The sequence below is a fragment of the Phycodurus eques genome, chromosome 4 (assembly GCF_024500275.1).
Source record: "Phycodurus eques isolate BA_2022a chromosome 4, UOR_Pequ_1.1, whole genome shotgun sequence".
Lineage (NCBI taxonomy): Eukaryota > Metazoa > Chordata > Actinopteri > Syngnathiformes > Syngnathidae > Phycodurus > Phycodurus eques.
The window spans coordinates 14827506-14842534 of NC_084528.1; the positions used below are offsets into that span (position 1 = coordinate 14827506).

General features: G+C 45.7%; 1 protein-coding gene across 1 annotated transcript in view; it reads left to right on the forward strand.

Moving 5' to 3' along the window:
• The first annotated feature begins 1094 nt into the window (after positions 1-1094).
• kcnn3 (potassium intermediate/small conductance calcium-activated channel, subfamily N, member 3) overlaps positions 1095-15029 on the forward strand; it is a 92596-nt gene continuing 78661 nt past the window's right edge. The window contains 3 exon segments of the mRNA XM_061674168.1: positions 1095-1649; positions 1927-2885; positions 2887-3009. Of these exon segments, the coding sequence (XP_061530152.1) occupies positions 1956-2885; positions 2887-3009 (1053 nt within the window). The 5' untranslated portion in view covers positions 1095-1649; positions 1927-1955.

Here is a 15029-nt window from a genome sequence, read left to right on the forward strand (position 1 = left end):
TTGTTTAAAAAAAAAAAAACTGTTAGGATTTTCGAAGGTGAGGAAGGCAAGGCAAAAACGTGGAGGACCCAAGTGCAGGGAAGCAGGAGTCTCAAAAATGATATTTCATTTCCCAAAAAAAGGGCGAACATGGATAAAGCAAACTAAACAAAGTCCCACAACATATAACCAAAGTAACAATGAAACACTTGAATAAACCTAAAACTGGAACAAAACATGACGGGTAACTAAGACGTGGCACAGACAGAGACAATGACATACTACAATGACAATGGACTGAAAGAAACCAGGCGACTAAATACAAACAGATTGACGAGACAACGAGGAACGCCTGGCCAAGACGAGAGCGGCTGGAGGGAGCCGATTGGTCGACACAATAACACGACAAGTACAACATGGAACACTGGAAAACATGAAACAAAACTAACCACAACCCAAACCAAAACACAGACCACGACAAAAACACGCACTGATGTCTGATTTATGCTGAAATGTAAGCTTATAATTGGTCTAAAGCTAAGGTAGGGAGGAGTAATTGGTTTATTATGTCTGTTTTAATCGGTATTCCGGTCCGCAAACGTAGCTATACACTTTTTAAATAATACATGATATTTTTTTTTTAAATTATTTTGCGGACTCCCAGCGGTCCTCGGACCCCAGTTTGAAAACCCCTGGCCCATAGGCCCCAAATGATAGAGTTCTATTAGGATGGCCATTTCTTTGTTTATTTGTTTGCAAGATTAACAAATATTGATTTCGATATTTATTTGATGTCGATGTTATTATACGATGCATATGCATTACTTGGTGCCTTTTATTATTTTACGAAGTTGTAGTGTAGGAAAACGACTTACGGATAGATGCACTTGTGTACTATCCGTTGGTGAGCCGTTTCAAATCTGCCATGCATTCGATTGCAACTATATGATGCTGATATAATATTCCTTCCTGTGTGATTCCATGTGACACATACTGGCTAGAGATCGCGGCCACCTGTTTTCGGCGCGTCTGTGTCTCCATCCAATGGGAGGGAGCGAGCGGGCGGGCGGGCGGAGGTGGGTGGGTGGGGGCGACTTGGAGGGTGGGGAGAGAAGTTGGAGGAGCGCGAGAGAGACGCTCATCCGCGTCCACGCAGAGCCGTAATTGAGTGGAGGCTCACGTATTCAGTCACTTTGCTCACGCTGAATCGCGCGCATACATTTTGGGTGTTTTTTCGTCGTCGTTAATTCGGCCGTGAAGGCGAGCGCGGAGGGAGACGTGCAAGCCACAGGTTGCCCCGTCTCGCCATGGCTCCTCGTCTGCTAGCGACCACCGTGCCCGGCGGAGACGTCGACGTGGGCCCCGCGGACGGCTCGCCCGGGATGGGGGAGCGCGCCGAGTGAAGCGCGCCGAACGAGGAGGGGAGGAGAGGGGGGCGTCGGAGCGTCGGGACGCCGGGCTCAAAGCTCGAGAAGCGGGTTGGCGGACCTGTGGAGGAAGCCTCATGAACGGAGGCGAAAGGGGAGGAGAGAGACACAGACAGCGAGAGAGAGAGCGACAGCGACGATGGCATGGCTGTGACAACATGAAAAAAAAAAAAAGTGGGGTGGTGTGTCTTCATCCAGCCAAGTGATCCAACACAACTGCTCTGGGGAAGTGGAAGAAACGAGGTAGGTGGAGAATATAGATGTGGCAGGTGTCTCGTTATGTCACACTAAAAAAGTAGGTTATGCTTTTGGATATCATGCAAGCTTCAGCAGCAGTCATCGAGCTCCCAGCTACCAAAACAATCTCGGGCACATAACGTGTAATGGTAAATATTGGTCGTGCACGACTAATGCGCTTCTCCCCTAATTGTGGCCAATTTCCTTCATCCAGTCTCCTCAACTCTGTTCCACCTGATGCTCCTCGAGTCTTACCGTGATGGTTTTTGTTTGTCTTCACCAGACGAGAGGTACACGGTCACAGCTGTGACCATGGAGCCTCCCCCCTCTCTGAGCCTGGCTCTCCTCGGAGGCGGCGAGGACGAAGACCAGCGTTTTCTCCTCCCCCTGGCGGGCATCTCCCACCCGGGGCCCCCCGGCGGCCAAGGTCCGGGGTCCAAGCACTCCAACCACATGGCGGCGTCCAGCCTCGGCCGCCTCAACGGCAGCAACCCGTCGCCGTCCCCCGCCGCTACGCCCTCGTCCCTGCCTAAGTTGTCGTCGGCGGGGCCGCCGCCCATCCCCAACGCCCTTCACCCCACCACCACCCCGCTATCCTCCTGCTTGGGATCGCAGCACAGCCTGAGCGGGGACAGCTCTCCCATCTACAACGCCCTCTTTTACTCCACCCACTCGCCCTCCATGGATCGCGAGAGGGACCGGGAGCGCGGGTGCAAGCACAGACAGGCCAGCCCCCTGGTCCACCGCAGGGACAGCAACCCATTCACCGAGATCGCCATGAGCTCCTGCAAGTACACGGGCGGCGTCATGAAGCCCCTGAGCCGTCTCAGCGCCTCCCGACGGAACCTCATCGAATCGGACAGCAGCAGCGAAACCAAAGAGGGCGGCGTTTCCGCTGTTGCCGGGGGTACGGCGGCCGGGGGTCACGACCGGCAACGGGAAACGCCACCTACCTCCTTGGTCACCCACTCCTCCGCGAGCCAACCGCCCCTCCAGATCCCCCCTGAGATTGTCATTTCATCCAAAGAGGACTGTCCGTACCCCAGGGCAGGATATGACATCGGCGACACCACCTCCAACCAGATGTCCATCTACCACCAAAACCACTCGCTGGTGGAGAGTCGGCGGGCGCAACCAGGGAGGGGCGGCAGTCAGGGTGGCTCCGGGGCAGTGGGACCCGGGGCCAGGGCTGGCACCGCCAAGGCCACCAAACGAAAGAACCAAAACATTGGCTACAAACTAGGGCCATCGCAGGGCGCTCTTCGAAAAGAGGAAGCGATTGAGCGACTACGCCCTCATCTTCGGGATGTTCGGAATTGTCGTCATGGTGATTGAGACAGAGCTGTCCTGGGGCGTCTATACCAAGGTGAGACCGTGCGTTTCTCATTAAACTCATGATGTCCTGATGATGTCCAGAACACGTGGGTTGAACAATTTGAAGTCTAATGGGTCCAACGAAATATTGTATCCAACATTTGTCAGCTGACTTTCCTATTGTCGAGACCCGCTTTTATTTTCGTTAAGAACAATAAAGACATTTTAATGCTAAAAATAGCCTTTGAAAACATATGCATGTCATATTTGAAAAGGTTAGCTAAGCATGCACGTTCAAAGTGCTTTTCGGAGCACCTTACATTCAGTAAAAACTAAGGATGATCATGATGACTGCATGTTCAAAAATGACCATTGTAAAATTAGGTCCAGTAGAGTACGAGCTCAGCAGGATTGACCCAGCTCGGAGATCGCAAGCTTCTTGCTTTATTTTTCAAGGGTCCTATAAGCTTGCATTAGGGAAATTGTAGCCGCTTGTTTCTATCGTGATGATGTCAGCAAAGATGAATTCGCTTGACAACTTAAACCTGCGGAATTGACATTTTGAAACAAGTTTATTAGGCACAAGTGAAACAAAAGACCGTGCCGTTGTATTATAGGAATTGCAAGCTCTCGTCTTGGCTGACTTTGCACGTTCTCCTGGTGCTCGCGTGGGTTTTTCATAGGGCACGCCAGCTTCCTCCCACATTAAAAAGGGCATGCATGTTAGGTTCATTGAAGACTCTAAATTTGAGAAAAGATGTGAATATGAGTGTGAATAGTTGTTTTTCTATGTGTGCCCAGTTCCCTGAAATGGCCTTTACGCATAACAACGCATGAAGTATTTCCGGTGGAAAGGTCATATGGCGTAACAATTTCCGCTGTCAATATGTTACAAGCTACTGGGATGCCATCAGACAGGTATATTCAATAGCTCGATGCCACAATACTAATGCGTTGCATTGCGGTTGATAGGTTGTAGTTGTGGCTGTCATTAATATTGTCAGTGTGTCTTGGAAGCTAAAATCTGAGGGTTTGGCATTTTAGATCTTTCTTGAGCAAAGAATCAATCAAATACTGTGCTGTTGTATTGGGGGAAGTGTAGGCTCTGTTCCTCCCTGTCAGGATGAAATACCGTAGTGTTGCATTATGTGTCGGCTCTTGTGTAATGGTTGTCTAGCTGATGTCAGTGGTGTTTACCTGGCTTTGAGACCACGCACTGCTGGGTGTCATTTTGGGTTTATGTTTCAAGGGTATTTTGAAAATATAAAATGGGGAACTATATGTCGTGATGATATCAGCAAACTTTACTCGGCTTGAAGCCTACAAAAACTGTTTGCTAAATTTAAGGTTCTGTCTATTTAGCAATGGCTCAAATTACTGTAGAGTTGCATCATGGGAAATGTAGGCTCAAGTCTAGGCTGTCTGAATAAGACAAGCAGGGTTTACCCAGCTTGGAGACAACAGCATTGTCACAATGGCATTTTGAAGGATGTTGATTTTCATATGGAAATGTTCCAGCAAACTACTGTAGAGTTAATTGTATTATGGTATGTGTACTCCGTGCTGCTCTGACAACGTTTGAGGGATTTACTTTGGCTAGACCCTAGAAAATGCGTGTTAGGTTGCTCTTTACTGTATCTAGCCGCAGTCAACTGAGATACTGTGGAGTTGCATTATGGGATGACTATTCTGGGCAATTGATGTCAGCAGGGGTTCCATGGCTTAAAGACTACAAATTGCGTGTGGTATTTTGGAATAATGGCAAAGAACCAATGGCAAGCGGTACATTTCGGACGTGGGCCTTCACTCAGCAGGCAATACGGATGTTCTTCAATGGGGAAAAAGTTCCATCAGAACACCACCCTGACACACGCCCGGCTTGAAAATGGGTTTTTAACCATCGTTTCCTTCATGCTAGTCACCTTGCTCAGCCATCAGCTTCACGTAATGCAGAGATATTACGCTGGAATAACTCCAAACCAATCAGAGGATGGAAAAATTCTAATGTCACCGGGGGCCCGCTATCTTTTTTGAATACAAAAGTTGAGTGGTTTCGAGTAAAAATAAAAGAACCAGACATTTCATTTGTGTATTTGGTATCGGCCAGCAATCTTGAGTCTGAAGGGCCTGGGAGGCCTACGTTCATATGGCAACACACATAGAAGCTGAAATCTGATTGGACCGAAAAAAACCCAAACAATTCAAAAAAACCTTAAACGACTGGAGGCTGCTCAGGCAAGACACACAAAATGAAATGAATACAAGAGACTGTTGAAAATAAATGAATACAATTTTATGTTAGTTGTAAATGCAGGTCAAGTGCTTTGGATAAGGGTTAGGCCATCAGAGAAGGTTGTGAAGGCCACAGTGCACGCCACTGCAAAGAACCAAGTAAATAGTGTAGAGTTTCATGCTGGAAGGCAGAGTCTCTTTTCATGGCTGTCTAGGTGATGTCATAAGCCCTGCTGACTTGGCTTAAAGAATACAAACTGCTGATTTGGCATTTTGAAATCATAGCACCGATCCAATTAAATACTGTAGTGTTGCATTGTATGAAGTGTAGTCTGTAGTGTACTGGCTGGCTGATGTGAACAGGGGCTCCTTGGCTTAAAAACTACAAACTGGGGGTTTGGCATTTTGAAATAACAGCAAGGATCCGGTTAAATACTGTCGCGTTTCATCATGAGACGTGTATTTTCTGGTGTACGGGCGAGTTGATGTAAGCAGGGCTGACTTGGTTTAAAGACGACAAACAGTGGGTCTGGCATTTTGCCATACGGTAATAGCAAAGAACCAATAAAATACTTTGGTGTTGCATACTAGGAAGCGTCGTCTCTAGTCTTCCTAGTTAGTGTTAGCAGGCCGTAAAGACTATAAACAATGAGTTTTGACTCTCAACTAGCTTTACCCACCTTGGAAACTACAAATTGATGCTATGGTCTAATGGAAAATGTTTGCTCCGGACACATCCAATGAAATATTGTAGAGTTTCATCTCCAACGTGTGATCAACTTGAAATTACAGGAGCGGATGTTAATACCTTAAATTAATTATCCATTTGAATCTCTCATTTAAGTGATTTACGTTTAATCGAGACTTACCCGAGCTCCTGCAATTCCTTGGGTATGACAAGAAGATGGAGTGAATTATGATGAAGTTCCTAGGGGTCAGATGCTTGAGGTGTGCACACAGTGATGTAGATTATCAGTAGGAGGCCAGCATCTCATTTGTCTTCGTAATGGTGAGTGTAATAAGATGAAACGGCCCCCAGCAGCTATTGTCTGTTTATCTTGGCTCGTCCCCGCGTCCTTGTCGCGGCCTTTGTTTTAGCATGACATAGCATAAAAGGTCAGTCGGGACTCAGCGAGTAAAGGGGAACTATTATTTCCAGCAGCACGGCACATCACGTATGGATCAGCGATCACACGGCGGAGGATGTGGGCAGGTAGCCGATTGAGAATTTGTCCAGCGGGTGTGTCTGTCGTCATCAATCTGGCGGTAAAAAGACTATTATGATTAGTGGAAAGGAATATCTGCCTTTGTTCCCCCAACCACACCACATTTGAGCTTTTACTCACATTCATTACATGATGACCGTCCCAGACTCTTTTTCCTTAAGGGAAATTCACAGTCTGAATTGTTTCTCTCAATACATCATTGTCTCTTTTCTTTCTCCCCGTCGGCCTCTGCTTGATCGTTCTGTCTCTTTTCTATGTTGACTAGCTCTTCATTTGGCTTTCTTTCTTCTGAGCTCACTTTTTCTTTCTGCTCATCCAGTGGCTGTCAAAGTGGGGGAGTGTGATCGGAGAAGAGAATTGAAAGGCTATGTGTGTGTGTGCGTGTGCGTGCGTGCGTTTGCATGTATGTGTGTGTAGAGGTTCGCGGGCAACAATGAAAAAGGCCTGATTTAGGCTCTGAAGCTATGAGCAATGCCGCTGCGCACATCGGGACGGGGAAGCTCGGGCCAATCAATTAAAATTGGTGGACAGCTTGGAATTTGAGCGTGGAGCGTGCCATGTTTGCTGGCGTTATCTGCCCGTTGATAAATCTATTCTTAATTAGATATCCATGCAGCAAGACGCCGACACCAACTTTAATGAGACTATGTAAAATATGAGCTAAATGATTTGTATCTCCAACCCCAACCATGCACATGGTGTATACAGTCATTGGGTAGTCAGGTAATCCTCGCATATTTGCGGTTCACTATTCACAAATTGACTTATTTAGATTTTTTTTTTTTTTTTTACTTTTTCTGAAATGTTCTAAGATGCTGCGAAAGCCCTGTTTAAATAGGAATTGATGTCAAGGACGTATGTCAAAATGATACTTCTCGACTGAAAGAAAAGCTATGTAGGGTCGGAGCAAAGTTTAGTCTGGTTCCAGAGAGTATTCTAGAGTCATCTAATTATCTGATTGTGCACACAATATATGCAAATTACCATCTTCCAACTGATAGGGATAGGTGATGTTTTTTTTTAGTCTTTCACTCAAGACAACTACAACCTTACTACCAGTTACTATATGTTTAATTATTATCTATTAAACTATTACTATATGTTTCACTCTCTTGAAATGTTGGACCCCTCACAAACAAATTGTTGCACCCAGGGCAACCATCCACCTGCCCCATGATACCCCAATGCATGTTGGGAAGTTCAGTTTTCCAATCAGGGGCCATTTCTGTCTTTATAAAGAACTACATTTAACAATGCAATACAAATGGCTAACAAATGTTTATTAAAAGATTGTATTTGTTTAGCTGAGGGATGTTAAATGGGTCCGAGCAGCCTGTGGTGAAAGAGAAAACATGATTTGCAATTTTTCAATTTTTTGTTGCTAATTTTGTTGCTAATGACATTCTGAAATTGGCTGTTACTCAAGATTTTATGCCTGATTTTTATGCACTTGTGAAGGCTAAAAGAAATTCTGTGCCACCTTTGCACTACAGTTCTGTGAAAATGAATACTGTAGAAAAATTGCAAAAATATCAGTCAACAGGTTCAGTTCAAAAGAGGTTGGTTCGGTTGAAACCGTTTTTTTTTTTTCATGAAGTTCCATAACTTGTTTGTATTTTGTTGTATACGTTTACAAGGCAGAGGGACAACTGCACGCTCTTTCTGAAATGTTCAGAATGTGCGAGGTGTGATGAGTCAGTTGAGCTTGTCAAGATTTCCACAAGGATTTGGAAATTTGTGTCACTTTAAAAGAAGTTCTAGATTTTAACATATTGTTTTATAAAAGGTAGGATACTTCCAGGATATAGATCAGTTGTGATCTGTAAGTTGCAAATGTGTAAATGAGCACACTGATTGATATTTTTGGAAATTGTACTCATTTTTGTTTCGAAAGTTCAGATTGCTCATATGATTTTCAACAAGATTGGCAAGATAATAATCAATAAATGTGAATATTTTCCAAATGTACCTGTAATTATTTGCACCAAAACAATCAGATTTCTTTTTTTACTGTGGGGAAACATTTTCATTATTTATAGTTTATTACAGGTATACTGCTCCGGCTGGGCTGAATGTGGCTCTTGAACTAAAATAAGGTTCACACCCCTGGTTTAGTTGTTTTGAGCCACTGCTGCACTGAGGAGCGTAGATCCTGATTCTGGGCCCCCATAGAACACATTCATGGAGGATTCGTCCCAAAATTATTTGACGAGTTTGGCCAGGGGCCCCTCAAATGCCCAGGGCCCTGGGACGGTTGTCCCCTTTTTCCTTCCAGTTGGACACCCCTGGCTGCACTAGACTCATAGCCATATAAAAAGGTATCGTGTTGGGGTACTTTTTATTCAAATAAAAAATAAATAAATAGACAATTGAATATTTTGATATTTTTTTTCTTTGTAATGCATGTGGAAAGGTATTGGATCGGGACTCGGTATTGGCAGATACTTAAAATCGAGTGACTTGATTGGGACATCCCTATTTATAGTTTCATATTATGAGCATTCTTGGGTTAAATTGTGTTCTTTTTCCTGGCGCAATTCCTTTGTTTTTCGCTCTGTTGACTCCTATACAGCCCACAGGCTGTCGTTTGCCCAACCCTAATCTCATTTGACTTGTGCATGTGCTCACCTGGATAAATGAGAGGAAACAAGCCTGGAGGTTGTTGTGACAGATGACTCGTAAATGCGGAAACCGGATGGGTCGTGAACAGCTTCAAGCAGCCTTTTCTTTGAGGCGATGATGGTCTTCAGTGATGATTTAACTATTGATTGTTGATAATCACACAAGCATATGCGCCACCCGTCCCCGTACACTACCTAAGATGGCACACTACAAATGGATGCTGCCATTCTGAGGTGCTATATTTTATGTTGTTTCTTGACAACTTATGAAGACCTTGGATTGGACTGAATGGATTCATCCGTGTTTACTGTCAAGGCCATTATGAGCACAATGTATTTGATCACAATGTTTTTATTTCACAACTGTGTGTTTTTTTAATTTATTTTTTAATTTTTTCAATGGAAGTCTTATTTTGTTGTTGTGGTTGAGCAGGTCCAGTTGCTCCGTGTAGCGTCCAAAAATAGAAATGAAGAATAAGAATGGAACTCAAGAGGGTGTGTTGCTTGTGTACCCGTGCATGTGCCTGGAAGAGGGAAAATACTGTACACAAACAAAAACCGAGCACACAACCTAATCCAATACAAATACATGTCTTTATAAAGAGACTAATGCTCAGTTAAGACTGACACTGTCAGAGAGGAAGTTTGCAGTGGTATCTAATTATGTCATACTGGAGCTGTATCTAATATTTTTTCCAATACTTTTTCAAGTTTACCTTAAGTGTGTGCTCATACTGTACATCTCGTATCACTTCTTCAGCTGAAAAAGTTGATGCTCATTAGAAAGTTTGGATTGCAGATACATGAATTGTGTTCTAATTATCCAATCATTTGTTGAGCCTTCACACAGTATTGAACCATGAAATAATTCACGAGTAGGGAAAAAGTGAGCCCTCTGGCAGAATTGTGGCTTTTCAGACAAAAGGAGCCTTTGAATACTCAAACTTGATTTGTTCGTACGGTGTACGCCTGCAGTCTTTGCAGCTCGCTTTATTACCGCTCACCAAAACTGCACAACTAATTTCCATTCATCGTTTGTGGAGGGCATATGCCAAGGAAGAGCCCATTTTATTTTTATGAAGTTCCAGAGATTTGCTTTGTTTATTATTGCACAATCTGTCATTTATTTTTTCAGTTGAAGTTTGGTCTCAATTTAAACATTAAAAAAAAGAGAATTATGAGTTAGTTGTCTGTTTAAAACTGCCACATACTGTAGTTTTGCCTAAAGTCTGCAAGCTTATTGCTAACACATAATGGGAAACGCCATAGAAGGACTAAAAAAAAAGAAAACAAAAAAGTATTTAGTCAGCCACCAATTGTGCAAGTTGTCCCACTTAAAACAATGAGGCCTGTAATTTTCATCATAGGTTACACCTCACGTATCAGAGACAGAATGAGGAAAAAAAAGCCATAGAATCAATACTTTGTTATATACCCTTTTGTTGGCAATGACAAAGGTCAAACGTTTTCTGTAAGTCTTCCCAAGGTTTTCACACACTGTTGCTGGTATTTTGGCCCATTGCTCCATGCCGATCTCCTTGAGAGCACTGATGTTTTGGGGTTGTCGCTGGGCAACACAGACTTTTAACTCACTCCAAAGATTTGGGGTTGAGATCCGGAGACTGGCTAGGCCACTCCAGGACCTTAAAATGCTTCTTACGAAGCCACTCCTTCGTTGCCCGGGCGGTATGTTTGGGATCATTGTCATGCTGAAAGACCCAGCCACGTTTCATCTTCCAATGCCCTTGCTGATGGAAGGCGATTTTCACTCCAAATCTCACGATACATGTCCCCATTCATTCTTTCCTTTACACGGATCAGTCGTCCTGGTCCCTTTGCAGAAAAAGAGCCCCAAAGCATGATGTTTCCACCCCCATGCTTCACAGTAGGTATGGTGTTCTTTGGATGCAACTCAGCGTTCTTTCTCCTCCAAACACGACAAAGTTGAGTTTTTCCCAAAAATTTCCATTTTGGTTTCATCTGACCATATGACATTCTCCCAATCTTCTTCTGGATATCCAAATGCTCTCTAGCAAACTTCAGACAGGCCTGGACATGTAGTGGCTTAAGCAGGGGGACAAGTCTGGCACTGCAGGATTTGAGTCCCTGGCGACGTAGTGTGTTACTGATGATAGCCTTTGTTACTTTGGTCCCAGCTCTCTGCAGGTCATTCACTAGGTCCCCCCATGTGGTTTTGGGATTTTTGTTCTTGTGAATGTTCTTGTGATCGTTTTGACTCAGATCCCCCCCAGATCAAGGGAGATTATCAGTGGTCTTGTATCTCTTACTTACCTTCCATCCATTTTCTGTACCGCTTATCCTTACTAGGGTCGCAGGTGTGCTGGAGCCTATCCCAACTCACTTCGGACAGGAGGCGGGGTACACCCTGAACTGGTTGCCAGCCAATCGCAATTGTATGTCTTCCATTTTCTAATAATTGCTCCCACAGTTGATTTCTTCACACCGAACTGCTTACCTATTGCAGAAAAAATCCAAGATGGCGCCTACCAGTGTGGTCGCCTCGGTAACGCGCTCTCTAGTATTGTCTTTGTTTTTGTGTTTGTCGTCCGTCTTTGGAGACCTTACACGACTCACTTACACAAGGGGAGACCTGCTAACCATCAAGGAGGCTACTCCGGATTTCTGTCACCAACTTTCGAAAATCCGCTCAGTTTTTTCCCCCGAGTTACTCACCGGAGCGGCGTCCGCGGTTTTCGGCGCATGGATGCGGAAGCGGCGCCACAGAGGAAAACGAGCCGGCATTCAGGTGAAACTCCGCAAGAGAGGACACAGATTGGCGTTCCCGTCGATCCACCTCGCGAATGTACGCTCCCTACCCAACAAAATGGACGAGCTTCATCTTCTGTTAAAGACCAGTAAAGACTTCGGACGTTCTGCGGCCATGTGCTTCACGGAGACCTGGCTTTGCGACGCTGTACCCGATGGCGCCGTCATGCTTCCCGGCTTCAACATTCATCGAGCGGACCGCAACATGGAATCATCGGGGAAAACGAAGGGCGGCGGGATATGCCTCCATATAAACGAAAAATGGTGTACGGACGTCACGGTGCTCAGCACACACTGCAGCGCGCATTTGGAGTCGCTGTTTTTGAACTGTAAACCATTTTACTCGCCACGTGAGTTTGCATCGTTTATACTGGCTGGAGTCTATATTACACCGCAAGCTAACACGAACGCCGCATTGCTAACGCTCGCCGAACAAGTCAACGAAATTGGAAAAAAAACACCCGGACTCACCCCTCATTATTCTCGGGGACTTTAACAAAGCTAAACTCAACCACGAACTCCCTAAATACAAGCAGCACATCGACTGTCCTACCAGGGAAAATAATACTTTAGACCACTGCTACACTACGGTAAAAAACGCATACCGTGCTATACCTCGTGCAGCCCTGGGCTCGTCTGATCACTGCTTAATTCACTTAATACCGACGTACAAGCAAGAACTTAAATGTGCGAAGCCTACAGTGAAAACAGTCAAAAACTGGACCAATGAAGCAAAGATGGAACTTCAAAGCTGTTTAGACTGCACAGACTGGAGTGTCTTTGAAAATTCAGCTGGCAGCCTGGATGAATATACGGACACTGTCACATCCTGTATCAGTTTCTGTGAAGAGGTTTGTGTACCAACAAAATCATTTCGGACATTCAACAACAACAAGCCGTGGTTCACTGCTAAACTTAAGCAGCTTCGCCAAGCTAAGGAAGATGCATATCAGAGCGGGGACAGGGCCCTGTATAATCGAGCTAGAAACCAGCTTACTAAAGAAATTAACATTGCAAAGAGGATCTATGCAGCAAAGTTGGAAAAACAGTTTAGCGCGAACGACTCAAAATCAGTCTGGCGTGCATTCCAATCGCTGACTAATTACAAGCGACGATCCCCCCAAGCTGAGAACAATAGCACACTAGCCAACGACTTGAATACCTTATATTGCAGATTTGAAAAGGACAGTTTCACTCCACACACCAACCCGGCCGCACCCGCGACCACAACCGCACCTCTGACTTCTGCGTTAACCATCCATGAACAGGATGTGAGACGCATCTTCAAACAACAGAAGATTAACAAAGCGACAGGACCGGACCATGTGTCCCCATCCTGCCTCAAAGTCTGCGCGGACCAGCTCGCTCCAGTCTTCACTCAGATCTTTAACAGATCTTTGGAAATGTGCGAAGTTCCATCCTGTTTCAAACGCTCCACCATCATTCCAGTCCCCAAGAAACCTGCAATTTCTGGTCTGAATGACTACAGGCCTGTCGCTTTGACATCTGTGGTCATGAAGTCCTTTGAACGTCTCGTGCTGGACCACCTCAAGAGTGTCACAGGTCCCCTGCTGGACCCCCTGCAGTTTGCCTACCAAGCGAACAGGTCTGCGGATGATGCAGTCAACATGGGACTGCACTTCATCCTAGAACACCTCGACAGTGCAGGGACCTACGCGAGGATCCTGTTCGTGGACTTCAGCTCAGCGTTCAACACCATCATCCCTGAACTCCTTTCAAACAAGCTTCTCCAGCTCAGCGTCTCACCTGCCATCTGCCAGTGGATTTACAGCTTTCTGACGGGCAGGACACAGCAGGTCAGGCTGGGGGAGGCCACCTCATCCACACACAGCATCAGCACTGGGGCGCCCCAAGGTTGTGTCCTCTCTCCGCTGCTCTTCTCTCTCTACACGAACGACTGCACCTCAGCGAACCCGACTGTCAAGCTCCTGAAGTTTGCAGATGACACCACTGTCATCGGCCTCATCAAGGACGGTGACGAGTCTGCATATCGACAGGAAGCGGAGCGGCTGGAGCTGTGGTGCGGGCGACACAACCTGGAGCTGAACACGCTCAAGACGGTAGAGATGATCGTGGACTTCAGGAGGCATCCTTCGCCACAGCTGCCCCTCACGTTGTCCAGCTGCCTTGTGTCAACCGTCGAGACCTTCAAGTTCCTGGGAATTACAATCTCTCAGGACCTGAAGTGGGCGAACAACATCAACTCCGTCCTCAAAAAGGCCCAGCAGAGGATGTAGTTCCTGCGGCTTCTGAGAAAGCACGGCCTGCCACCGGAGCTGCTGAGACAGTTCTACACAGCGGTCATCGAATCAGTCCTGTGTTCTTCCATCACAGTCTGGTTCGGTGCTGCTACAAAAAAAGGACAAACTCCGACTGCAACGGACAATCAAAACTGCTGAAAGGATTGTCGGTACCCCCCTACCCACCATTGAGGACTTGCACGCTGCCAGAACTAAGACAAGGGCGTGCAAAATCCTCTCGGACCCTCCGCACCCCGGTCACCGGCTCTTCCAGCTCCTTCCCTCAGGTAGGCGCTACCGATCAACGCAAACTAGAACTAGTAGACATTCCAACAGCTACTTCCCTCTTGCGATCAACTTCTTAAACACCTAACCTATAATTCCATTACAACAAGCTGGCAATTGTTTGACTTGAGTTCGTTGTCACATTTCTGTGGGGCCAATTATGTATTACTCGTGCACTCACTGTAGTTGTCTCGCCATGCTGCACTATTTGCATATACTGGCCACTCATGCCAGAGTAGCATCTGCTCCATTTGCACACTGATTGAGGAGTATCTGTAACATTTGCACAAACAACATTGTCCCAGATGATCGCACTACTCGTCACTTTAAACCGCATACACTCCTTGAAGTCTCAGCGCCCTTTGCACAATGGTCATTGCACCGGACTATTGCAATATTAGTCATTCGAACTGCTCTAAGTGCTAGAGGACTCTGCATCTTTTTGCACAATTGTTTTTTGTCAATGTCTTGATGTCCCCAAAGTGTTCTGTAAATTGACTGTCTGTTGTACTAGAGCGGCTCCAACTACCAGAGACAAATTCCTTGTGTGTTTTGGACATACTTGGCAAATAAAGATGATTCTGATTCTGATTCGGTCGTCCCAGCCTGGTGCAGGTCTACAAATTTTTTCTGGTGTCCTTTGACAGCGCTTTTTTTTTT